Source organism: Lissotriton vulgaris, chromosome 10 (assembly GCF_964263255.1).
Source record: "Lissotriton vulgaris chromosome 10, aLisVul1.2, whole genome shotgun sequence".
NCBI classification, from domain to species: Eukaryota; Metazoa; Chordata; class Amphibia; order Caudata; family Salamandridae; genus Lissotriton; species Lissotriton vulgaris.
In genome coordinates, this window is record NC_141698.1 from 18,528,119 (window position 1) to 18,555,819 (window position 27,701).

General features: G+C 45.3%; 1 protein-coding gene across 1 annotated transcript in view; it reads left to right on the top strand.

Moving 5' to 3' along the window:
• Positions 1–19,079, top strand: part of TEX28 (testis expressed 28) — a 192,212-nt gene extending 173,133 nt beyond the window's left edge. Inside the window, exon 4 of the mRNA XM_086942306.1 lies at positions 18,558–19,079. Within this exon, the coding sequence (XP_086798432.1) occupies positions 18,558–18,932 (375 nt within the window). The 3' untranslated portion in view covers positions 18,933–19,079. The remainder of the gene's footprint in view (positions 1–18,557) is intronic.
• The last annotated feature ends 8,622 nt before the right edge of the window (positions 19,080–27,701 follow it).

Below are 27,701 nucleotides of genomic sequence, written 5' to 3' on the forward strand. Positions count from 1 at the left end.
ACAGCAGCAGTGCTGGGAGAGGAGCAAGGGAGCAACCGGTCAGGAGCGAGTCCGGGCGGTCACAGGGGCTGGAAGGACGAGGTAGGCTCTGTGAACGTGGGTGGGAGGGTCAGCAGCTGGGAGGCGGTAGCGGGGAGGAGGGGCAGGGAAAACAACAACAGCAAACAAGATGGAGGTGAGGGGAGGCGAGGCAGGGGCAGTAGGTCGCCTGGGACAGCTAAAATTATTATTAAAATATACGATGCTGCCAGGTGGCCAAATAAAGCTAAATGCAGTGCAGGCGGGCGGCGCTACAAACACAAGCAATGCAGGGCGGGCGGCGCTATAATCACATGCGCTCTGAGCAATGATAATGTTTAAAACACAGCGCTAATTAGTTACATGCAGTCGATCCCAATGAATAACACAATGCAAGCGATACCGTGACAAAATTAGCGGTGTGAAGATCCCCAGTAAGACAGCAGCAGTGCTGGGAGAGGAGCAAGGGAGCAACCGGTCAGGAGCGAGTCCGGGCGGTCACAGGGGCTGGAAGGACGAGGTAGGCTCTGTGAACGTGGGTGGGAGGGTCAGCAGCTGGGAGGCGGTAGCGGGGAGGAGGGGCAGGGAAAACAACAACTGCAAACAAGATGGAGGTGAGGGGAGGCGAGGCAGGGGCAGTAGGTCGCCTGGGACAGCTAAAATTATTATTAAAATATACGATGCTGCCAGGTGGCCAAATAAAGCTAAATGCAGTGCAGGCGGGCGGCGCTACAAACACAAGCAATGCAGGGCGGGCGGCGCTATAATCACATGCGCTCTGAGCAATGATAATGTTTAAAACACAGTGGCTTTACACATTAAAACACAAAGTTCAAGGTATATTAGACCTAATGTGTTTTTTGTTTCCTTACTAATTGCAGTACATGTACTTGTGTTTACATTGTTTAGCCTCAGTTTTGGGGATGCATTGGTGTGAGAAAAATAATATATGTACGTACATATATGTGGTGCGAGATATATGTTTTTTTACATATATATTTTTATATTGTTTCCGGGGTCCCGCACATGGGCGGGAATATTCAATGCTTATGACTTTGATGAGGATACCCCTGGAAGAAAACTAGGATTGAAGGTAAGTAACTTATCCTATCTAGCTTAGCATCAAGTTTTTTGTCAATAAGGTCCTCCATGGACTCTTCATTGTAATACTCCTCATCACCCTGTTCAGTACACACAGTTACCTCCTCTTCGCAGAAGTCAAACTCGCCATTGTCACACCAGAATTGTACAATTCCAATCAAATCCCCAGGGGGAAGCTCTATTGTCCAGCCCGCAAGGGCGTCGGTCGGGAGAAAGTGCCAGGCGCAGGAGTCAGCCAATACTAAGTAAAACAGTCACTGCACAGCTAATAAAGTCCAATCTAGGACTAATGGAGGTAGTAGGGCCTTATGCAATCACTATAAGGCCTCCCAAAAAGTGTGCAATCACCCTAAGCTCAGGGAGTGTAAGGGTTAATATATGCTGCCCTCGTTGGCAATTATGGGGAAAAACGCTGCCTTTTCATGTCCAAAAACGGCCTCACTGACTCCTGGCCAACTGCGTAGAGTCCCCACTTCAGCCGGGGGAAAGAGCGTCTGTATGGCACTGTAATCGGTGCTGCACACATAATGAACGCGTGCGAGTCCCCGAGACGCACGCTGAGAGCTTGCGAAGGCCTCGGCGCGCGTCTCGCTCCCAGAGGGTTGGCCAAGTCCCTCACTAGTGCGTAGCGCGCTGAAATGCAGCCGCGGCTGCCGGCAGCTTCCCGAAGGGAGAGGGGACCTGAAGCGCAACACGCGTTGAAGCAAAATTTAAACCCTAAGGAAACAGAGCTTGGCAGGGAAGCCGCGCTCCGATCCAGGAAGCAATAAACGCAGTGCGAGCAGTGCGAGCAGCGCTCGCGCTTACAAAACGAAGTGAAATTCAGCAATAGCAGTATAACAAGCAACAGAGCAAGCAATATAAGCACCAAATATTGCAATCACCAATAAAATATACATCCAGATTAGCATATATGCAGGTTAATCACACAATATAAGGAGGCATATAGAGAGGCACTTATCTGGGCTGCGGAGCAGCAAAGAAAGAAGAGGCAGGATTTGTGTCTCTCTACTTTGTATGCTTGTTCATGATGTGATTGGACGTTATATTGGAGGCGCGGTTCAAAGCCTCCTGGATATTGTAGTTTTTTACATGTGTAGTTTTACTTTCATTGGCTGCTGTGTTTTGCAGTAAATAAATGAGAAAGCATAATCAGAGCCTCCGGTCCGGTCCTGCCATAGAATCTCTCTGAGCTCTGCTCAGTTCTTTCAGTTAGTGAACTTTTGACCCTGCTCTGTTCCTTTCTGGAACAATTTTACTTGCAGGTCTTGTGAGAAGGCACAGCTATTTTCAGAAGATCCTCTCAAAGACCTGTCTTTACTGCTTATATCCCAAGCATACAGCCATGGATTGTAAATATTGCAAAGCCTTCTCTGGCAAAACTCTTAAGGACAGAGAAGCCAGACTATTGGTATGGCTCCTGTTGGAAAGTAAGATCTTCTTTCATGGTTAGCCCCACTTTTTACTGGTATCAGAATGTTTTTTTTTACTAGTCTGCCTGGTATCCTGCTAATCAGGACCCCAGTCACTGTGTTTCCTCCCTAAATTGACTATGGTAAGTGCTTCTGTGCATCCGCAGTTGGCCACAGGTGTACCCTATAAGTCATAGGTACATCAGGGGTCTGCCGTGGGCTGCAGCATGTATTGTGCCACTCACGAGAGACCACTCAAACTGTGACTACTGACCTGCCATGGCAGCCTGTGTACCACTTACAACAGATATAAGTTTTCTTATATTTGAGGTCACTACACTTAAAACGTACAAGTCACCTGTAAGACAGGCCTTTCGGTCCTGAAGGCAGTGAGCTGGGTTATAAGTGTGAAGGTCCCACTGCATGAACAGGACAACCCCTACAAACCCAGAATCGATTCTCGAAGCTTTGTGGTCAGCCATTTTAATACATATAGTGTCTATCCATCATTACGTTATGGTTAACTATATAGTGGCTGTTCCGAACCCTGGGCATGTTTGGTATCAAACATGTTGGAATCATACTCTAGCGCCGTTACCACTGTTCGAGGTATGATTCCATGCACTAGGTGGCTTGTCCAAAAAGCCCCCCGTACTCCCGGTAACAGCCGTTCAGGGTCTGCCAGCAACCTAGTGCTGCTGCCGACCCCAGACATGATTCTGCCCTCCTGCTGCTGAGCTGAGCTCAAGCAGTGGAAGGTAGAACAATAAGTTTCCTGTCACAGGAAGGTGTGACCACCTCCCAGACAGGACTTAGTGCATTGGGCTGAGTTGGGGCGCTTGCCAGAGCCACCAGACTGTTTTGAAGGGCACATTTTGTGCCCTCATTGCATATTCTGGTTTGAGCCAGTTCAGGGAGCCCCTGGCTCCCGCGTGAAACTGGACAAAGGACATAGGAGTATCCTCCCCTCTGGCCAGCCCCTCCTCTGGTAGGGAGCCCTGAGTCGTCCTAACCCTTTTCCTAGGGTATTTAAGGGCTTACCTGTGGGTGGGTCCTCAGATTCATTGTGGGACAAGACTCAAGCCTGAAACCATGTAACTCTTCAACCGTTTGTATACTTGGACTTAGCTGGGCTTTGCCTGGAATCATGACTACATCATGGAAGACTCCTGCTGCTCCTGGTCTCGCTGTTCTGCAAGTTCTCTTCATCTTCTGTGTCTGTGCTTCTTCCAGGATTTCAACGGACCTGTGGGCATCAAGTGCACCTAAAGTAATCTCCCTTAGAGTAAAGGAGTCACTCCCCTGCATCTGCAGGCACCTCAATGAAGCTGACCGGTCTGCTGCTCCTGACGTCCCATGGACTTCGAAAGGCTCAGCAACACAGGTGGTGGTTCTGCAACTCCCACGAGGCCTGACCTGACCTCTCTGCAATTTTGAGGCCAATATCCCTCGTCGGAACCTCTGGGTCCGAAAACCCTGTACACCGCGTGAACCTGCAGTTGCCAACACGTGTTGGCTCTGCACTCAAGAGATCTTTGAACTACAATAAGCTCCAAGCCTCCAGCATCTCTTCCTGCCATGATCAGTGTCCTCACCACATCACCTGCACCATGGACCTTTGATGAGCTGCTCGAGATACTGTTGCGACTCCTGTGCCTTCGGCCTGTGGGTCCTCTTGAGGGTTTTATTTTGCTCCAGTGGGCTCCCCTACTTGCTCGGGCCTGATCTGACTCCCCTGCTTGTGGTGAGGCTCTTGGACCTTGCTGGTCCCAACGTTGCTCCTTCTTCGCTTTCTATGCGTGTTGCAGCTGCCAAGGCATGTTGGTGCTCCCGCTGGATACTAACACCCTAATTCTTGACTTCTGATGTAGGACACCTGGTGCATGACTCCTGGTCTTCCTCAGCGTTGCCTGGTCCTCACAGCTGCAGCAACAAAGTTACAGTCATCACTCCTGAACCTTCCGACATTGTTGGGCATTGCTCTTCCATGGCTCCTGTTCACCTCAAAGTGGCATAGACTCTGTCCCTTCTGCTTGCAGGTTCTTCACTTCAAGAATTCACCCTTGAATTCCACAGGACTGTTATACAGTTTTCTCCAGAGGCATCTTTCCTGAAGTTCTCCACTGTGATCTAAGGCGGTTTCTGATGTCACTTCGCACCTATGCACCTGGCTTCTCTGGTGTAGGTATCCTGGTTCATGGGGTATCCCCAGATGGGATGACTTTCCAACCTTCTGACTTCCACAGGGTTCCTTCAGGGTCCACTGGGAAGGGTCCTTCTTCAAAACTGCAACTTCAACTTCAACTTTCCTGTTGACTTCTATTGAGTACTCAGCTGTGTTTCCACTCTGCACACAGTCTCCTTGGGGTTCCTGGGTACTTACCTTGGGTGGCTCCTTGTGTCCCCAGCTCCTCTGAGTCTCCTGGTCCAAGTCCCGACTTGTGTCGCAGTTCGCACTCTACTTTTCTAGTATATGATTTGGTCTCCCCCTGGAAACCATTGTATTTTGTCTACTTACCTTATGTACAATTGAGGTATTGCTGTGTTTTTGTGTTGATATCCCCAGGTAGGAGATATACCAATGTGTTAGTGAGTGTTGTATAATAAATAGACCTATTTTATATATTTACACTATGTGGTTCTTTTTAGTTTAACCTACACTACATGATTAGATCTGATTAAACAAGCTGATAAGTCAGATGATTGCTCTCCACGGCTACCACTTAGAGAGCTTTCTATGATTGTCTAAGACCACTAACAGCATTATAAGGGTTGCCTGGATTAGTGCAAAGGGCTTCACTTAAATAGGTGTGCACTATATACTAAGCCATCCTCCATGAAGGAGGTTATTTGAAGAGTACAAATTTGATAGGAAAGTGTTCTTTGAACTGGACTATGCTGGCTACACTTCGAAGTTATGGAGTAAATGGCCAGTCCAGAGGGGCTATTAACCAGGGTGTTAGTGAATTTGTTTTATATATTTTAAGATACTTCTAATTATTGAGAACATCTTACATTTGATGTAGGAAAAGAAAGAATACCTAGGAAATATATGGCTATACTATAATGTAGGAATCTTTTTAGCAATTTTGGAAGGTATTTTGTTAGTATTTGACTTTTTATTTAAGCTTGGATTTGATGTAATTAAAAGGATATGAATTTTGATAATCTTCAAGTTGAATATTAATAGGGTTACATTATATATATTTTTTGTTCACTGGTTTTGGGTCATTCCAGTAAGTGAGTAAGCTGTTCAATTGTACATGTGAAGGGGTGACACCATTAGATACTGCCAAAGTATTACCCTGTTCTCTCGAAGCAGAGAAGGTGAAAACTATGGAATAATTAATGAAATACCATTTACGAAGTGTTATTGATAACTGGTCTACTGCTGTTTGAGATTCTCTATAAGATATTAATAGAGTATACAACATTAAGGTGATTGTTTTTCTGGTTTAACCCAGCAAACATAAGAATCTAGTAATGGTCAAACTTGCTGTAAAGAGGTGGAGACCACCCCGAAGCTGTGCCTCTAGAATATTTGGGACGCCACTGATCTGTCTAGGCCAGAGCAGCTGTGGGTCACTTTGGGATGCATGGTTGCGAAAACATTGCCCGAGGTGGAGAATCCTCCGAGCTCTGCTCTTTTGCATGCTCTATTTGCATATTTAAACAACATTTGGAATCTAACATACTTCCTGGGACCACTCTTACCTCTATTTTGAGATGCTAAACAGTATTTCTGCCTTTTTGTGCTTGGTTAGCTGAACCCATGGAGCTTGTTTTGTGACTGACACCCCGGCTAAATGGTATCACCCCTCATCAGCCAGGCTCGCTTGACTCCAGTGGCATGGAGAGCTCGGGACCCACGTCTGGGCATACCCGTCCCCCTTGGGGTGACAAATGCACAAAGAACAATTGATGGAAAGAATGCAGAACAATGTCATACATTCACCCCAGTATAGAGAGCTGGGCCTAAAATCTATCGTTTTCTAGCTCCCCATGCCATTCCAGTTTAGACCCAGCCATATGCAAATCAGTCTTGACCCTCTTCCCCATGGGAACAGTCCAGCCTGAACTGCCAGGCCAGGTGATCCCTGGACTGAACACAAGCATCCTAGGACCGGTCTCAGGGTATCACCCCTCATCAGCCAGGCTAGCTTGACTCCAGTGGCATGGAGAGCACGGGACCCACGTCTGGGCATGCTCGTCCCACTCAGGTGACAAAAGCAAAAAAAACAATTAATGGACAGAATGCAGAACAATATTATACATTCACCGTTGTTTTTTTGCTCCGCATGCCATTCCAGTTTTGACCCAGCCATATGCAAATCAGTCTTGACTCTGTTCCCCATGTGAACAGTCCAGCCCGAACTGCCAGACCAGATCCTCCCTAGACTGGAAACAAGCATCCTAGCACCAGTTTCGGGGTATCACCCCTCATCAGCCAGGCTAGCTTGACCTCAAAGTCCTTTGGCTTCTAGCAAGTGCTATCTGCAGATCTTTTCACTTATCCAGATTACACCAGTGTTATCTCCTCAGATACTAGAAAGAACTGCTCTCCTCTAATGAATGTGATATTAGTGAGGGGAAGAGTGATGAGGAAGTTTCATCTACGGTTCGGATGGTTCCCAGAATGAAGACACCTCAGCGCACCAGGCAATTACCCCCCATTATTTTAGACATTCATCTCCTTTTTAGTTAATTGGATAACAACCACCGGTACCAGCGACCACTACACTGTGATATCTACCATGTTTTCCTCTTTCTATGTTCCAGATTTCTGCAGATTTCCTGGATACCCTAAAGCACATTAGGGAGAGATTTTTGTGATCACCTGCCTCCTCCAGGATACTATTCAGTCCTGTAACCTCCTTCATAACAGCTGAGTCTTTCTGACCAGCAACAGCCCATGCCATCAGCACAATCTTCACATTCACCAAATGCTTCTTTCATTGTACCCCAAACTTCACCTATGGATTTGACACCCAGTGAACATACTGCCAAATGTGGTTGACCCACTCCAAAAGTGGAAGTACCACAGCGTCATACCATTCATTCATTGAGGCAGATCAAGGTCATGATGGTGACAATGGAGATGATGATCGGTAAGACTGTGCGCCTGGTGATGTATCAGCACCTCGTTGTGTGACTATGTCCCTGGCAAAGATCTCTTTCCTAAATGACAACCAAGGGACTTGGCACTTGACGATATATATTGTTTTTACCTTGTTGAAAAAATATCCTTCCTGTTTGACATTAAGAATAAATCAAGGTGCTCAGCTAAAGCCATTCCATTTCCTGATCATCTGTGGGAACAGGGTCTTACCTGTATGAAGACTCCTGCAAGAGGGACTACCTCAGTTGCCCTTCTAGAGAAGAATTATAAAACTACATTGTCTTGTCTGTCTTGTTCAATTAATCAAGTTTATTTATTTATTTATTTATTTTTAAGGTTTTATATAGCGCGAACAAGATCCTTGCAGATATCAGAGCGCTTTCAAACATGGAACCTGTTGTTTCAGCTGTAGCTCAAAGTCACTCACACAGTCATTCCTCGCCCTGTGTGATTCCCCGTGAGGAGGAAGCTTGGTGTCTGAATACCCTAGAAAAAGAGTAGCCGTTTTTGCTTCCACGGCCATCAAAATCTCCAATGCAACCACATTACTGATGAGTTCTGACCGACAATTGTGGTAAGATAATTCTGCCTTCTTGGACAAGCAACCAGCTCTTTGGAAAGTCCAAACTAAAGACTAAGAGACTGATTTAAAGTTTGGAGTAACCATACTCCGGATTTAGTGATGTCCGACGCCCCAGCAGTCATCTCTAACACTGGCAGAAACCACCGTCACGGCGCACCTTGTCAATGCATTGAAAGTGTGCCATGCTGCTCTGTCAACATAATGGTGCCTTACAGCACACTTTCAATATTTTTTTTATTTTTCAAAACAAAATCCCAAATCTGGATTTTCTGGGTTTTTTTTTAAATAAAAAAAGCAAAGACCCCTCACCCAGGGGGGTTTTCTCTCATGGTACGGGGGCCATAAAAATGTTTTTTATTTCACTTACCACCACGTTAGGAATAGCAGTGTGTCAAAGTAAAATATGTCAATTTGTCTGCCCACTCTTAATTGGGCGGGTGGACAAAAGCCCGAACCTCCGATTGCCCATTCTCTTTGGGGCTGTCGTGGGAGTATGTCAGCAGCAGGAACGAAGTAGCCTCCGTCGCTGACATACTTACGTTTCTGTCAGCTCTAAATAATGAGAACAGAACTCCAGTTTGGCAGAGAGAGTGCTCCGTCACCGTTGCAATGGAGTACACTCTCTGCTAAACTTTAAATCAGGCCCCTACTTTGTAAAGGTAAACTTGTACCTCTGACAATGATCGACACGTCATTAGACATTCTCAATACTGGATTAAGACAGATTGTGATGGGAGGGGCCTTGCTCTGTTGTGGCTGTCTGATACATGCATCCTTCTACTCAGAAGTTCAGTTTGAAATACTGGATCTGCCTTTCAAAGGTCATCCGCTCTTTGTAAAACATGTTGACAGAGCTGTACAAAGCTGTACAAGCCATCAAAGCACACACTGATTCAGTGCTTTTTACAGTAGAGGCACGGATAGCATTCTGGTAGGATACATGAGGGCAGGGAGGATACTATACTGTTGGAAATGTTCACCCTCAACTCCAATTAGGTCAATCATGGCTGGCGTGCCTGACTTCTTCTTCCATGGCGGTCAGGTGAAATGACGGGTATTCTCACCAGACTAGCAGCTCATCACTTTGGCCTCCAGGGTGTTGGACATAGTCCAGCATGGTCACTTCATAGACTTCATTTACAAACTGAGAAAGTATGGAGCCAGCACCAGGGATGGAGTCACAACAACCAGTGTGCCGCCGCCATACTTTCTCATTTTGACATTTCTGGATCACCAGTGGGACCTAACTGCGGCAGGTCTCGGAGGCTACGGGCACGGACTCTAAAATTTTGTGGACATTGAAATTAAGGTGTCATACATATAGTCAGCTGCAGTTTCATTATATTCCTGTTCATTTACAAACTGGCTTCAACGCCACCAACAAAGGAACACCCTCTACATCTGGAGGCCTTATAGCGGAGGCATTAAACGTCCTAACAAAATGGCTTCAGAGCCAGTGCCAAAATGGAAGCACACCAGAGAGTTTACTCAAGACTTTCTGGGTATGCAAAGTCAGGAGTATGGTGCCCGGTGCTTTAACTGAATGCATTCAACAAGTTTATGAAGATATAGTCTTCAAAATGCTCCCCATCCTTGATATCCTGAAATCCGTCAACAATGATGAATTTTGAAGCATCTTGTGACTTTGACTATGCCCATTTTCATATCCCGTTTCATGCCAAGCATAAGAAATTTCCTTGTTTCTGGGTCAACAGTCAACACTTTCAGTCTGAGCACTCACTTTGTTCTTTTTTCTGTGCACTGTCTTCACAAAATGTTTAGCTCCAGTGACGAGACACCTGCGGCAACAGGGAGTAAGGGCATGTACCTAACTAGTCTATTGACTAATCAAGGGCCCGTCTACTGGTTGCTCAAACCAGCTGTTTAAAACCACCATACACTGGGTCCAGAAACTGGGTCTTACTGTAAACACAAAAATCAATGCTCACCCCAAATCAACAGATAGTATTCCTGGGTTTTCACATCTGCAGATTACCATCAAAGCTTACCCACTGCAAGGAAACAGTGACAATCTAATATCCCTTGCTCAGATTCCCAGCAATGCTCAGTACACAGCTTTTAAAGGAATGCTATGAAAGGTGCTGCTTTTTATTCCTGTACATCCTCAATATTGCTTACAAATGTGCTCTCTTGAGGAACAGTTGAACCTTCAGTGGAGGCAAATTACAGGTCATTGGGATGGCCACGTTTTATTGGCTATCGGAGTCAACTGTCCGACCCCAAGTTTCATCTCAGATTGGATGTGTTCCTCGAGGTTGGGGAGCCTTTTTCCAAGGTCATTATAACAGAGTACTGTGGACACTGAAGGAGACACAACTACTCGTCAGTGTATTGACAATTGAAAGTGGTGAGTTTCATATAAAAACATTTTAATTGCCAATCAATGGGTTCTCAGTACACCAACTCTCATATATAAAGAAGCACGGTCCTACAAAGTATCAAGTGTTGTCGAAAAGCCTTTGGAACTGGGTTCTTCTTCGTAACATCAAACTAACAGTGTAGCATTTCTTGGGTCGACAGAATGTAGTGGCGGACGCTCTCAGCAGGCATAACTGGAGCTGCTGAGAGTGGGGGATAGACATGAGGCAGGTGAGGTTGTATCTACAACAGACTGGGAACACCCCACCCCTCAATATTTGTGTTACTTCCGACAATCCAGGATATTAACTCTGTGCAAGCAGGCGGGGGTATCCCTGGACTCTGCTGATCCTTCTGTCAGTAATCTATGCCTACACTTTTCCTCCTGCCACTATCATCCTTTGAGTTGCCTGGACAGAGCTATTCATATTGATTGTGGGAGCCAAGCACTTCTGGTACAAAGACCTTTGAGATCTGCAGTGGATATTCCAATTCAGTTCTTGGCAGACACTCAATCTTCTTACCAATGATCACAGCCAAGTTCTGCACCACAATCCGCAATCATGCCACCTGCCTGTACGGCTGTTACACACGTATTGCCTTATTATGACTTCAGCAGTCTGACCTCCAAATCGCCAAAGCTGCATACTCTTCAAAACTTCTGCGACAGCGGTCTTAAGACCAACATATTCCCATTAGACCACAGTGCTGGCGGTATGCCGGACACGGTCTTGTGCTATCTGTATGCTTTGGCTCACTGAGTAAGCCTGAAGCCAATGCAGCAGCACAGCAGTTCCTGCATTGTTGTGCATGCACTGCTGGCATGCACTATGTTGTGCATGCCACACAGTGCACATACGACATTGCAGGCGTAGGGGGCACAACGTGTGCCCCGTCCCTTCACTTAATAGGCAACGAGGCCCGGGTGCCCTTTCTGAGGCCCCTCCTTGCTGTTCCGCCAACTTATTCATGGTGGTTTCACTGGCATGAAAAGGCTTGCAGAAGGGCAAGTCGTAGTATTGAAGGCGGAGTCGGGCTCAGCACCACTTCCATTCCTCCCCTCTCTGAACACCGCCAGCACCACGGGATCCAGGATATTTGCTCTGTGCAAGCAGGCGGGGTATCCCTGGACTCTTTCGGTCCTTTGGTCAGTAATCTATGCTTACACTTTTCCTCCTGCCACTATCAGCCTTTCAGTTGCCTCGAAAGAGCTGTGCATATTGATTGTGGTAGCCAGGCAGTTCTGGTAGAAAGACCTTTGAGATCTGCAGTGGATATTCCAGTTCAGTCCATAGCAGACACTCAATCTTCTTACCAATGATCACGGCCATGTTCTGCACCACAATCCGCAATCATACCACCTATCTGTACGGCTGTTACAAACGTAGGACCTTATTATGACTTCGGCGGTCAGACCTCCAGACCGCCGAAGCCGCATACTCTACAAGACCGCTGTGTCTGCGGTCTTAAGACCACCAAATTCCCATTAGACCACGGGGCTGGCGAATTGCTCCCAATCACCATCTCAAACAAGAGGGGATTCCCTGCAAACTCAGTCAATCACAGCCAGGAAAAAGAATTAACTCATTGAAGCAGCTCCCAATCACCATCACAAACAAGAGGGGATTCCTTGCAAACTCAGCCAATCACAGTCAGAAAAAGAATGAACTCATTGAAGCTGCTCCCAATCACCATCTCAAACAAGAGGGGATTCCTTGCAAACTCAGCCAATCACAGCCAGAAAAAAGAATGAACTAATTGAAGCTGCTCCCAATCACCATCTCAAAAAAGAGGGGATTCCCTGCAAACTCAGCCAATCACAGCCAGAAAAAAGATTGAACTCATTGAAGCTGCTCCCAATCACCATCCCAAACAAGAGGGGATTCCTTGCAAACTCAGCCAATCACAGTCAGGAAAAAGATTGAACTCATTGAAGCTGCTCCCAATCACCATCCCAAACAAGAGGGGATTCCTTGCAAACTCAGCCAATCACAGTCAGGAAAAAGAATGAACTCATTGAAGCTGCTCCCAATCACCATCTCAAACAAGTGGGGATTCCCTGCAAACTCAGCCAATCACAGCCAGAAAAAAGAATGAACTAATTGAAGCTGCTCCCAATCACCATCTCAAAAAAGAGGGGATTCCTTGCAAACTCAGCCAATCACAGCCAGAAAAAAGATTGAACTCATTGAAGCTGCTCCCAATCACCATCCCAAACAAGAGGGGATTCCTTGCAAACTCAGCCAATCACAGTCAGAAAAAAGAATGAACTCATTGAAGCTGCTCCCAATGACCATCTCAAACAAGAGGGGGTTCCCTCCAAACTCAGCCAATCACAGTAAATAAAAAAAGAATGAACTCGTTGAAGCTGCTCCCAATCACAATCTCAAACAAGAGGGGATTCCCTGCAAACTCAGCCAATCACAGTCAGGAAAAAGAATGAACTCATTGAAGCTGCTCCCAATCACCATCTCAAACAAGAGTGGGTTCCCTGCAAACTCAGCCAATCACAGGCATAAAAAAAGAATGAACTCGTTGAAGCTGCTCCCAATCACCATCTCAAACAAGAGGGGATTCCTTGCAAACTCAGCCAATCACAGTCAGAAAAAAGAAGGAACTCATTGAAGCTGCTCCCAATCACCATCCCAAACAAGAGGGGATTCCTTGCAAACTCAGCCAATCACAGTCAGAAAAAAGAATGAACTCATTGAAGCTGCTCCCAATCACCATCTCAAACAAGAGGGGGTTCCCTGCAAACTCAGCCAATCACAGTCAGAAAAAAGAATGAACTCATTGAAGCTGCTCCCAATCACCATCTCAAACAAGAGGGGATTACTTGCAAACTCAGCCAATCACAGTCAGGAAAAAGAATGAACTCATTGAAGCTGCTCCCAATCACCATTTCCAACAAGAGGGGATTCCTTGCAAACTCAGCCAATCACAGTCAGAAAAAAGAATGAACTCATTGAAGCTGCTCCCAATGACCATCTCAAACAAGAGGGGGTTCCCTCCAAACTCAGCCAATCACAGTAAATAAAAAAAGAATGAACTCGTTGAAGCTGCTCCCAATCACAATCTCAAACAAGAGGGGATTCCCTGCAAACTCAGCCAATCACAGTCAGGAAAAAGAATGAACTCATTGAAGCTGCTCCCAATCACCATCTCAAACAAGAGTGGGTTCCCTGCAAACTCAGCCAATCACAGGCATAAAAAAAGAATGAACTCGTTGAAGCTGCTCCCAATCACCATCTCAAACAAGAGGGGATTCCTTGCAAACTCAGCCAATCACAGTCAGAAAAAAGAAGGAACTCATTGAAGCTGCTCCCAATCACCATCCCAAACAAGAGGGGATTCCTTGCAAACTCAGCCAATCACAGTCAGAAAAAAGAATGAACTCATTGAAGCTGCTCCCAATCACCATCTCAAACAAGAGGGGGTTCCCTGCAAACTCAGCCAATCACAGTCAGAAAAAAGAATGAACTCATTGAAGCTGCTCCCAATCACCATCTCAAACAAGAGGGGATTACTTGCAAACTCAGCCAATCACAGTCAGAAAAAAAGAATGAACTTGTTGAAGCTGCTCCCAATCACCGACTCAAACAAGAGGGGATTCCTTGCAAACTCAGCCAATCACAGTCAGGAAAAAAGAAATAACTCATTGAAGCTCCTCCCAATCACTATCCCATACAGGAGGGGATTCCCTTCAAACTCAGCCAATCACAGTCAAAAAAAAGAATGAACTCATTAAAGCCTCTCCCAATCACCATCTCAAACAAGAGGGGATTACTTGCAAACTCAGCCAATCACAGTTAGAAAAAAGAATGAACTAATTGAAGCTGCTCCCAATCACCATCTCAAACAAGAGGGTATTCCTTGCAAACTCAGCCAATCACAGTCAGAAAAAAGAATGAACTCATTGAAGCTCCTCCCAATCACTATCCCAGACAGGAGGGGATTCCTTGCAAACTCAGCCAATCACAGTCAGAAAAAAGAATGAACTCATTGAAGCTGCTCCCAATCACCATCTCAAACAAGAGGGGATTCCCTGTAAACTCAGCCAATCACAGCCAGAAAAAATAATAAACTAATTGAAGCTGCTCCCAATCACCATCTCAAACTAGTGGGGATTCCTTGCAAACTCAGCCAATCACAGTCAGAAAAAAGAATGAACTCATTGAAGCTCCTCCCAATCACTATCCCAGACAGGAGGGGATTCCCTGCAAACTCAGCCAATCACAGTCAGAAAAAAAGAATGAACTAATTGAAGCCTCTCCCAATCACCATATCAAACAAGAGAGGATTCCTTGCAAACTCAGCCAATCACAGCCAGAAAAAAGAATGAACTCATTGAAGCTGCTCCCAATCACCATCTCAAAAAAGCGGGGATTCCTTGCAAACTCAGCCATTCACAGTCAGAAAAAAGAATGAACTCATTGAAGCTGCTCCCAATCACCCTCTCAAACAAGAGGGGGTTCCCTGCAAACTCAGCCAATCACAGTAAAACAAAAAGAATGAACTCATTGAAGCTGCTCCCAATCACCATCTCAAACAGGAGGGGTTTCCCTGCAAACTCAGCCAATCACAGGCAGAAAAAGAATGGACTCATTGAAGCTGCTCCCAATCACCATCCCAAACTAGATGGGATTCCCTGCAAACTCAGCCAATCACAGCCAGAAAAAATAATGAACTCATTGAAGCTGCTCCCAATCACCATCTCAAACAAGAGGGGATTCCTTGCAAACTCAGCCAATCACAGTCAGAAATAAGAATGAACTAATTGAAGCTGCTCCCAATCACCATCTCAAAAAAGAGGGGATTCCTTGCAAACTCAGCCAATCACAGCCAGAAAAAAAGATTGAACTCATTGAAGCTGCTCCCAATCACCATCCCAAACAAGAGGGGATTCCTTGCAAACTCCGCCAATCACAGTCAGAAAAAAGAATGAACTCATTGAAGCTGCTCCCAATCACCATCTCAAACAAGTGGGGATTCCCTGCAAACTCAGCCAATCACAGCCTGAAAACAAAAGGAACTCATTGAAGCTGCTCCCAATCACCACCTCCAACAAGAGGGGATTCCTTGCAAACTCAGCCAATCACAGTCAGAAAAAAGAATGAACTCATTGAAGCTGCTCCCAATCACCATCTCAAACAAGAGGGGGTTTCCTCCAAACTCAGCCAATCACAGCCAGAAAAAAGAATGAACTAATTGAAGCTGCTCCCAATCACCATCTCAAACAAGAGGGGATTCCCTGCAAACTCAGCCAATCACAGTCAGAAAAAAGAATGAACTTATTGAAGCTGCTCCCAATCACCATCTCAAACAAGAGGGTATTCTTTGCAAACTCAGCCAATCACAGGCAGAAAACAGAATGAATTAATTGAAGCTGCTCTCAATCACCATCTCAAACAAGAGGGGATTCCTCGCAAACTCAGCCAATCACTGGCAGAAAAAAGAATGAACTCATTGAAGCTGCTCCCAATCACCATCTCAAACAAGAGGGGATTCCTTGAAAACTCAGCCAATCACAGTCAGAAAAAAGAATTAACTAATTGAAGCTCCTCCCAATCATTATCCCAGACAGGAGGGGATTCCTTGCAAACTCAGCCAATCACAGTCAGAAAAAAGAATGAACTAATTGAAGCTGCTCCCAATCACCATCTCAAACAAGAGGGGATTCCTTGCAAACTCAGCCAATCACAGTCCGAAAAAAGAATGAACTCATTGAAGCTCCTCCCAATCACTATCCCAGACAGGAGGGGATTCCCTGCAAGCTCAGCCAATCATTGATAGAAAAAAGAATAAACTCATTGAAGCTGCTCCCAATCACCATCTCAAACAGGAGGGGGTTCCCTGCAAACTCAGCCAATCACAGCCAGAAAAAAAATTAACTCATTGAAGCTGCTCCCAATCACCATCTCAAAAAAAGAGGGGATTCCTTGCAAACTCAGCCAATCACAGTCAGAAAAATAGAATGAACTCATTAAAGCTGCTCCCAATCATCATCTCAACCAAGAGGGGGTTCCCTGCAAACTCAGCCAATCACAGGCAGAAAAAAGAATGAACTCATTGAAGCTGCTCCCAATCACCATCCCAAACAAGAGGGGATTCCTTGCAAACTCAGCCAATCACAGTCAGAAAAATAGAATGAACTCATTAAAGCTGCTCCCAATCATCATCTCAACCAAGAGGGGGTTCCCTGCAAACTCAGCCAATCACAGGCAGAAAAAAGAATGAACTCATTGAAGCTGCTCCCAATCACCATCCCAAACAAGAGGGGATTCCTTGCAAACTCAGCCAATCACAGGCAGAAAAAAGAATGAACTCATTGAAGCTGCTCCCAATCATCATCTCAACCAAGAGGGGATTCCTTGCAAACTCAGCCAATCACATCCAGAAAAAAAAAATGAACTCAGTGAAGCTGCTCCCAATCACCATCTCAAACAGGATGGGATTCCCTGCAAACTCAGCCAATCACAGGCAGAAAAAAGAATGTTGTTTAGAAAAATAAAGAATCGTTGTGTACGCAAACACGTACAACCCTTTAGGAGCAATAATAGAATTATAATGCCAATTGTATTTTAGCAGCGAAGTCAGGGAACATTTTAACAAAATTCTTCGGTCAAATATAAACCAATTGGAAGCCACAGATGACGTGAGATGATGAAAGAAAGCTGATGTCACAAGCGTTCAACCCCTGTCTTGCTTTTCTCAGTTTATATTTCACTCTCAGTAAAACCTGAAATAGTTTATTCAAATAAACAGACTAGAAGAATCAGAACAAGAGCATTACCATGGCAAGGCCCATGCCTGGCATTTACTCCTGTGCCCATCAAGGACTCTGTCCCTGCCTCTTGTGTCCTGCTTGGCTCAAGGACGCCCTGCTCCCTAGGTAGGGCACACACTGCCAACGGAAATGCCCTCTGATCTCTCAATAATATTAACGATGTGCGGCACAGAGAGACAGAATCATTTTGCTTAGTGTCACTCCATGTAATGCTTGTGCACCTTTTACGAAACCAACTCTCGCATTTCCAAGATGAATGCCCGTGACCTGCTTCCTTATTCAGGGGGCACCTTCTCTTCCTGCAGCACTCTAGGAAGGATTGTGTGATGCTGTTATAAATAGTTAAACGAAGCCTCTCACCCCCTTTACAAAATCTATAAACCTACCCCTATAGTAAGCAATATAGATGAGAATCATGAAAACTGCTTAGTTTGGTGTTTATTGTTAAAAGAAACTTCTGGAGGCGAGGGAGCACAGGAATCTCCCAAATACAGTGACAGGGAAAGAAAGTCAATCAGTCAATTTAGGGAGACTGCTGGTCTCCCCAAATTGCTTGCTAAACGATAACCAAGCTCACGTATGGCCCTCTCCAGCTTCCTGGAGGGCCTTAGAGGGGGTATTTCTCTCCTGAGGGTCACTGCACTGAACGAGGGTTCCTAATAGATCTGCTAAACTTTCTTTCTTTATATGGTGCACTCTTGCAATTTATGCTTGCAATCTTAGTATGAACATGTATTTTTTTCTATTAATTTGGCATTTTCATGGGGATTTTCAAAACGTAGCAGCTTAGGTCGGAACGACAGCTGCCGCCCCCCATTATAATTACAATTAGTATTTTTAAACAATTCGGAGCCCAATAAAAATAAAATCTGTTATCGATGCATAGACATACCCCCTTAATTTTACATAATAAGATGTCAATAATTCTTCAATTTCGAGCTTTTATTGCAGCATATTTTGTAAATTATTTTTTTAGAGGTCTGATTTGATCTTTTAATTCTTCATTGCACAGTAGCAGGTAATTCACCCATGAATGTGGTACGATTTGATGGCATCTGATTGTTTGGGAATCCTGTTTAGGGATCATACAACCCCTAATGAGATCTTTCTGGGACGGATCTCTTACTACATCTCCCCTGTACTTTCTGTCTTTACCAGGAGGTGATGGACACCTTCCAGAGCCGCATGCTTCGCTTGGAGACCCAGCACGCGACCAGCCAGCAGGAAGCCATGGAGACCGACAGCTCCCGGCAACTCTACCACAAAATAGTGAATCTCTTTTTGGCTCTCCTCACCATTCTTCTGGTCTTCGTACCCGCTGTGCACACCTGCATCCTACCATTTGTGAAAACCCGTCGACGCGCCATAGCCAGTGGAATTGTGTTAGTTGCTTGCATTGTGTTGTGGAATCACCACGACAGTGTGTGGAATTATGTGTGGAATTCTAGGCTTTTATGCAAACTGGACTCTGTTCTAAGGCGATTCATGGTAACCAACTGTTCGTTTGGCAATAAGAAGGCACTTGGAAGTTGAGAAGTGTGCAGGAAGGATCTTTGGCAAAGTTTCCCGCCTTCTTTGCTCCTCCCAAACACGTTCTATCTTGGTCTTCTTGAACACCAGCAGATAGTGCAGTGCAAATGTGTTGTCTTCCTCAGAAGGCTGTAATAAGAGTTTTATCAAATTGTGGGGAATTCTACCTTTTCTGGTACATGACTTCTCCTTGGCCCTGTGTCTTCCTTCTGTGCTGTCACAACACTCAAAGGGACCCTAAGTAAAAACAAGAGCCTTCTGTTTGGCCATGTAACCAAAGAGGAGCTACCAGGCAGTTATTTCTCATGCTTCTTTTCTCATTCATCAACATGAGAACTGCTATGGTTCCCCAGGGTGAAGAAGGCGCCCCTGTCATAAAGCAGTGAGGAAGCGTGTTTAAGAAGGCACAACATGGCGCTGCCATCAGTGGAGCGTGGAGGGAAGGCCCTCAGAATGGCCATGAAGGGGCTAAGAATCATAAGAAAAGCTGAGCCAGTCTGGCTTTTACCCGTGCCACCACTGTGTTGATGTGTTCTGAGCGGCCCTTCTGCCAGGTGGACCACAGAGTCGCAGCAGGCCCGCGTGGCAGCCGACTCTGGGTTCTGGTCAGTACTGATTCTACTTGGACTGTCCCATGTTCTGTTTCATTTCAGATTTTCTCCATAGTCTGAATTTATGTTTTCTGGGTATCTTTCAGTTGTTTCTCCTGCGTTAAATTTGTTTCCGGGACTCTGAGCGTGTTCCCTCCTTTTTTTAGCTTTACTCCTGCCCCTAATAGCAAACACTTTGCCAGTACCTAGAAAAGAGGAGTAAAGAGATTTCGCACCTGGAGACCTGATTTTTTTAGCAGCATTTGCATGAAATACAGTAAGAAGGAAATGTTGTACAGGGGTCCTTCCGCCGACAGCAAGGGTCGGATTTTAACCAAAGAGACTGACTGACTATGAGATGCAGTTGTATACGGAGGGGCGCTTTCTATCCTACAAGTAACGGTAATATTTATCAAATAATATATATCATTTATGCTTCAGTTTCCAGAGGGCTGTTTCGTTTCTGATTTGGAGTTATGCTCCATAGCATGGGATTCCTGCCTGCGCAGCTCCCGCTGGAGCCAGTTTTGCAGGAACGTAGTGAGTGAGTTATCCTGCAATGGTGCCTGAAACTGAGCTGTGCTCACCAGTGGGGTGAGTAGAGGCCTGGGGGCCTGTAATCTGGTGGCCATTAGCTGACTGCACCAGGAGGCTGAAGTATGGAGTAAGTAGAGGCCCGGGGCCAGTAATCTGGTGGCCATGAGCTAAATGCTCCAGGATACTGTAGAATGGGGTAAGTAGAGGCCCGGGGACCAGTAATCTGGTGGCCATGAGCTGAGTGCTCCAGGAGACTGTAGAATGGGGTAAGTAGAGGCCCGGGGACCAGTAATCTGGTGGCCATGAGCTGAGTGCGCCAGGATACTGTAGAATGGGGTAAGTAGAGGCCAGGGCACCAGTAATCTGGTGGCCATGAGCTTAGTGCGCCAGGAGGCTGTAGAATGGGGTGAATAGAGTCCCGGGGGCCTCCTGGGGCTCAACTGTGCAGAACGAAGGAGGCGGGCCCACCTACTGGATCCATATATGACCCTGGGGACCGACATCCCCCAGGGCCAACTCATTCTATCTCCCGAGGTGCCCACCCTAGTGAGATAGCTGTTTGATTTTGCTTGGGGGAAGCTGGGACAGCTCCCGCCAATCAAAAGCAAACACTCCGCTTCCAGAAAGCAATAGCTGTCAAAATTCTCCCGCTTGCTGGAAGAGGAGTTTTCATCTCTTTTCCTGCCCATTGTCATGCTGTTAGGGAAAGAGATAAAAGTATTGCTCTCGCAAGCAGAGAGCTGCATTTCCACAGGTCCCTGGTTGCAAGAGCAATGACAGCTGGAACTGCGGGGGCCTTGAGGCTCCCCGCGTTCACCAACGTGCACACTGGGTGCCCTGGGACGGGCACCCAGGCCACAATTGGTCCTCCCTCCCCCATTGAATTATGGCTGGGCACCAGGGGATAGGGTCCCCATGACCCTAATTTGCCCGGGGAGACGGGCTGGGTTGCACCTCTCCCCCACTGAATTATGTCCTGTCCCCAGGGGATGGGGTCCTAGGGGCCGAAATCAGCCCAGGGAGGGGGGCTTTGTGGCCCCCTCCCCTACTAACAATTATTTGGGTCTTCCTATCCACCTTAGTAGTATGCAGAGATATTCCAGTCTATTGCCCGGATGATGGACAGCTTACTAAAGGCCCTCAAGCGCAATCCCGCCAATTTTGGTGGTACGTTCTTCATGCAGAGGAATATGAGGACATCTCCACCAAACAAAGAAGCACTTACTTGATATAGCTAAAAGGAAGTACCCTTGTTTGGTGGGTATTTATCTCTTTGTAGTCTCATTGTCCTCACTATTGGAGGATTCATGTTATCACAGATTTCTGGATAAAGATGCACAAGGAACAATCACATTGCCGAAATGCACACAAGGTCACAGGAGATATTTCATCATGGTCCATTACATAGAGGTAGTGTAGAATACGCACTGGACATTTGTCCACTGGGTTAGCAGTTACTAATTAACCAGAAAAAAGTACTCCACTCAAGTAGATATTTTGTGCAAAACTGTGGACTCTTTCTAGATAAAGGGGCAGGTGCATTTCTGTTGTGGCCCAATCACTCACAGACACACCCACACAGACACTTAGACACCCACTCACACACTCCAGTACTAACACACCCACTGACAGACCTTCTCAGACAATGATACACCTACTCTCAGATGCTCCCTGACACTCATGCACCCATACACAGACCCACTCACATACAGACCTACTCAGACTCTCTCACACGCACTTATATATTGCTAGAACTGGGATTTCTGGTTGGCTAAGGCTTACGCCAAAGCCAGTCAGAAACCACCATTCTAGTCAGGGCATATATCATTGCGCAGCATTCAATCTCACGAGTTCGCACATACCAAACTCGACCCTGCACTTCTTACACATCAGGAACTACCATGGTCACACATATTCCCCATGCATTCATATGGGAGGGCAGGTCACTCACCACACACACAGAGAGCGCACGCACTTTACACTGGACCACAGTGAAAAAGTGCGCAGAGACCTAAAATCACTAACACCAGGTTACAGAAACAGGCTAGGCAAAAGCAAAAAGTTTTGAGGTGAACCTGCCAAAAGGGCCGGGTCCAACACATATCTATTCATGCATTCATGCACCCACTTAGACTCACTCAGACACTCTCACACCAACTCAGGCACTCATGCACCCACTCACAAACCCACTCAGACACTCTCACAACAACTTACAGATCCATTCAGACCCTCATGCACCTACTTATAGACCCACTCAGACATGCACACCCACTCACAGACCCACTCAGACACTGATGCACACACTTACACAACCACTCATACTCTCCCACACCCACTCACAGACCTACTCAGAGACTCATGCACCAACGCTCAGATCCACTCAGGGACTCACACACCCGCTCCCAGACCCACTCTGAGACTCATGCACCCACTCATAGACTTATTTAGAAACTCATGCACTCACTCACAGACTGACTCACACACTCTTAGAGACACTCGCAAACCCACTCAGATACTCTCACACCCACTCACTGACCCACTCACTTTCTCATGCACCTACTCAGGCACGTATGGACATGGCCGGGCCGGTCTAGCGGGCACCGAGCATTTTACCCGGTGGCCCGCCAGGGTGGGGGCACTTTAGTGCCCCTGGGTGGCTGTTTTCATTACCAAGGCCTGGCAATACCGGTCCTCTGTAACAAAATCGACCGAAACCGACCGTAGCAAAAAGCTCGGCCTCACCCCCATGGGGGCCGACCGAGCAGTTTGCCAGGGTCAGTTTTGGTTCCCAGTGCGGCCCTGCTTAATTAAATACTTAGACACTCCCGTACCAACTCACAGACCCAATTAGACAATTACACACCCAGTCACAGACCCATACAGCCACTCATACACCCACTCACAGACCCATACAGCCACTTCCAACCGCAAAACCACTCACACACCCAGTCACAGACCCACACAGCCTCTCACACACCCACTCACTGACCTATATAGCCACTCACACACATGCTTTGAAAAGTTACAGGTTACAGTTAGGAAATAACATTTTTTTTAAAGATTGAAATTCACAAAAAAAACAAAGTTTTCAGGGACGTTATAGTTGGGAATTAACATTAAAAAAACTTAGAAATTCACCAAAAACAAAGGCTACAGGGATGTTATAGTTAGGAAATAGAATTGAAAAACGTCTTAACAATTCACGGAAAAAAACAAATGTTACATGGATGTTATAGTTCAGCTCAGATTTCACTCAAACAGAACCATTGAAATTCAGCAGTTATAACCTGAGCTAACTATTATTCACACTCCCGCAATGCTCTGCTTATGACCTCACATATTACATCACTCAGGACATGGTCAGTGATATCACTGATATCTCAAATGACATCACTGATTATATCATCCACAGAACCACTCACAGACCCACTCATACCCCCTTTGAGCCTCTCATGGACTCAATCACACACCCACAGAACCATTCACATACTTATTCACACATTCATACAACTTGTCACACAGCTACTCATACAAATACTCACTCACTCATACAGATACTCATGCAACCACTTACTCATACAACAACTTACACAGCCATGCAATCACCCATACAGCTACTCCCACTCCCACTTAATCAATCATGCAATCCCTCAGACAGCTGGTCACTCACCCACACATCATCTCAACAGATCTATTGACACACCCATACAACTACTCACATACCAACTCACGCCCTCTCACAACCACTAACATACCCATTCACTTATCCCTCAGATGACCAGTCACTCTCTGATACAGCCACATCCATACAGCCACTCACTCACCCAGTCACTCATCAATACAGCCACTCACACACCCATACAGCTACTCACACACCCAGTTATTCACCCATACATCTACTTACTTACCAACCTATTTACCCATATAGTCACTCAAATAACCCTCTCACACAGCCATACAGCCACTCACACACTGATACAGACAGTCAAAAAGCCACTCGGATGACATATGTTAGAAACAGTATCACTCATTAGTTGTACAGAAAGAATAGTAATTTACTTATGCTTATGCTGTTCAAGTCAAGTCAAGCTGTTGCTTAGTACGTACGTTTAAGTCTCACAAACATTTACTGGATGATATAATCAATGATGTCATCAGTGATGTCACTGACCATGTCATGATTGATGTAATACATGAGGTCATAAGCAGTGCATTGTGTGGGAGTGAGTTATAGTTAGCTCAGGTAACTCTAACTGCTGAATTTCTATGGTTTTGTATGTAACCTGTAACCTTTGTTTACTCCAGTATTGGAGCTTTCATAGATTCACATACCTGAATCATTTCCCCATCGTTGATACGGGAGTCTCCGGTAAATAAAAAAGCAATGGTAAGCAGTATAGCTAACTAAAAAAGGCCTAGGCCCATTTCCCTTTTGCAACCCATAACCTTTGTTATGTAAAAAAGGACCAAACTTTTCTCTTAGCCAATCAGAGCCACTCACCCCTAGAACCCTCCTGAGTTCTTGTGCTCAGCCAGCCTGTGGCTCCATGTCTTCTTGCTAGCAAGAGTGTAAATAGTACAAACTTGTGCTTCATTTTGTATTTAGTTTTTATGACATCTAGGCCCAGGAGGCATGTTACTGTGCCCATTGGACTGTGAGCGCCATGTGTCAAGTATCGACCCACCACCTCCCTACCTCTTCTTTAGGACAATCCCATACCAGATTGGAGGATGTGGCATCTGGGTCTTTGCATTTAGGGCAGTAGCCCCTAGTAGCGTTATTTATTGGTGCAACATTTTTGGCATCATATACATTCTGTGTGCATAATTTTCTTTTTGTTTTTGTTTTGTTTACAGAGTTTTATATAGCATGATCTTGACCCGAATCGGGTATCAGAGCACTTTACATGAGCACCAGTTACGTTAAACAAGGACACATTCATTTTTGTTATGCATGGGAAGATTAAGTTATTTGCCCAGAATCACAAGATGTTCAGTCATTGCCGAGACTCGAACCCTGTTCTCCAGATTCGAAGTTGACCGCCCTAGCCGTTAGGCCAACTCCTCTCTCTAATTAAAGTGCAACAATCTAAATCTGGCATTGCTAGACACTTCTTTAATTAACCTTAATGTTTACTTCTGCTGTGCATCTGTGAAGTGCTGGTTGCAGTCTGTCTTCCATTTTGTGCGAGCGTGCAGTGGGTCTTTGTGTGTATCTTCTCTAATAGAGGTATATAGTTGGGTTATGCTGCTCCAGCTATTTGTTTTCAATGAGGCATATCTCACTGAGTGTGTCTTGTTTCTCCCCAGAGTTCATGCATTACTTCCCCCGCTTTCAGTCTGTCATATTTATATTTCGTTCTAAATGGACAAACTACGAAAGACACCTCAGCTGCCGATCTGCGGTGTATAGGGTGTGTTTGCCCCAGCATCTACAGTATCTGCTCCAGAGTCGAACCATGTCTCGCAGGGTGAGGCAAGGGTGTGTACTTGAACCAACCCTCTTCTCATTGTACATCAACGACGTGATTGCATTCCTTGGTAAGTGTGTTCAGGATTCTCCTAAATTAGCTGGTCATTCTATCCCAGCACTTCTTTTCGCAGGTGATTCTCTCCCGCTCTCCAGAACCCCATCTGGGCTCCAAAACCTACTTGACAAATTTTCCGAGTTTTGTGACTTTCATGGGTTAGAGGTGAATACCACCAAAACTAAGATCATGACATTTAACTCGCACAAATCATGCAGATGAAATTTTTCAATAAAGGGTAACCCCTCCAGGTAGTGGGTAAATTCGACTACCTGAGGATTAGAATTGATAAAAGCAGGATATGAAAATCACAAACAGAGAAAAGCCTCAGCAATTGTTTAGAGATTTAGGGCAATCACCCTCCAATCTGCATCCCCAGCCTTAGAGGTCTATAGTGCAAAAGTGCAGGCTTCGGCACTCTATGGCTCATAAGTCTGGGGAATCTCCAATGTTATGGGCCTGGTTACTAAAGAAAACACATTTTTGAGATCTCTATTCTGCCTTGCTCAGAGCACACCCGCGCGCTCCTGTTATATAATATTGTCAAAGGACTCAAAAGGGTGGGAGATTTAGTAATGTTAAAACTCCTCCTGTACTGGGTGAGATTGTAGTTTACCCCAGAGCTCCGCCATTATAGGCTTGAGGTAGAGGAAACCCTGAGCCACAGCAAAGCACATCTGCTCCCTTGGTTTAAGTTTGTTAAATGCCACCTCACGATCTACGCCTGTCTGGGTACTGGATCAACCCTTCCACTATTGGGACTAGTACCAAGGGGAGGGTCAAAACTGTGTTTTGGAATAAAAAAATTAATGAACATCTTCACAAAACATTATCCAACCACCTATTTCCACGCACACTATATATAAAATTTAGGCTTAATACCCTCCTAGTCAATAAATTCATTATTGGATGGAAGTTCCACCAGCCCACTTCAGCGGCTTGTTAATTCTGTAAATACACTAGTGTATGCAGTGAGACGACTTGTCTCACTGCATCGTGAGTGTACCGGAGAAGTGCAGGCTGTTTTTCAGCACGTAATAGGGTGCCGACTAAAGGTAAGATATGCCCTTGGTTCTAGTAACTGGGATAAAACAACGTTTTCATGCATAATTACTGGTTTCCATGCATGAATGGAATTGTACACACGTAGTACGTAATTACGAGTTACTCCCTCAATTGGATGAACGATTGATGGCATCATCATCACCCATATAATTTAAAGCGCATACCCTGAAGAAGTCCAATGTATTGAACGAAACGCGTTAGCTGTTCTTCCCTGCACATGCAAATCCATTTGAATAATAAAAAGATTTAAAAACACCTCATGGAAATTGAATTGTATATATATTCTTTTTTGATTATCCTATTGTATGAACCTAATTTGATGCACCAGTTGGCTTTTGTTTGAAATTGTACAGTCCTGTTAGGAGCACAGCATGGCAGTGGGTGCATAAACTGTGTGCACATCACATATATATGGCTATTGCCTTTGTCACAAGAATAGTGGGGATTGATGGCATCATCACCACCCATATAATTTAAAGCGCATAGCCGCATACCCTGAAGAAGTCCAATGTATTGGACGAAACGTGTTAGCTGTTCTTCCCTGCACATGCAAATCCATTTAAATAATAAAAAGATTTAAAAACACATAATGGAAATTTAATTGTATATATATTCTTTTTTGATTATCCTATTGTATGAACCTAATTTGGTGCACCAGTTGGCTTTTGTTTGAAATTGTATAGTCCTGTTAGGAACGCACCATGGCAGTGGGTGCATAAACTGTGTGCACATCACATACATATGGCTATTGCCTTTGTCACAAGAATAGTGGGGATAATGGGTTAGGTGTGACCCTTGGTAGGGGTTCCACTGTCGTGTTTAGTTTCTACACTAGTGAGGATGTTGAACACATGCTATTCTTCTGTAATAAGACAGAAATGGATCAAGCCGTTATGTCTTCTATGGGCAGTGAGACAATACCGGGTGGCCTATCGTATCATAAGATCTGATACAACTTAAGTTGTAGTCTTTAGAGTTAGCCAATTCCTTTATGCAGTGTGCTAACCAGAAAAAAAGCAGGATCCCCATTTTAAATGTATGTACAGTTTTCT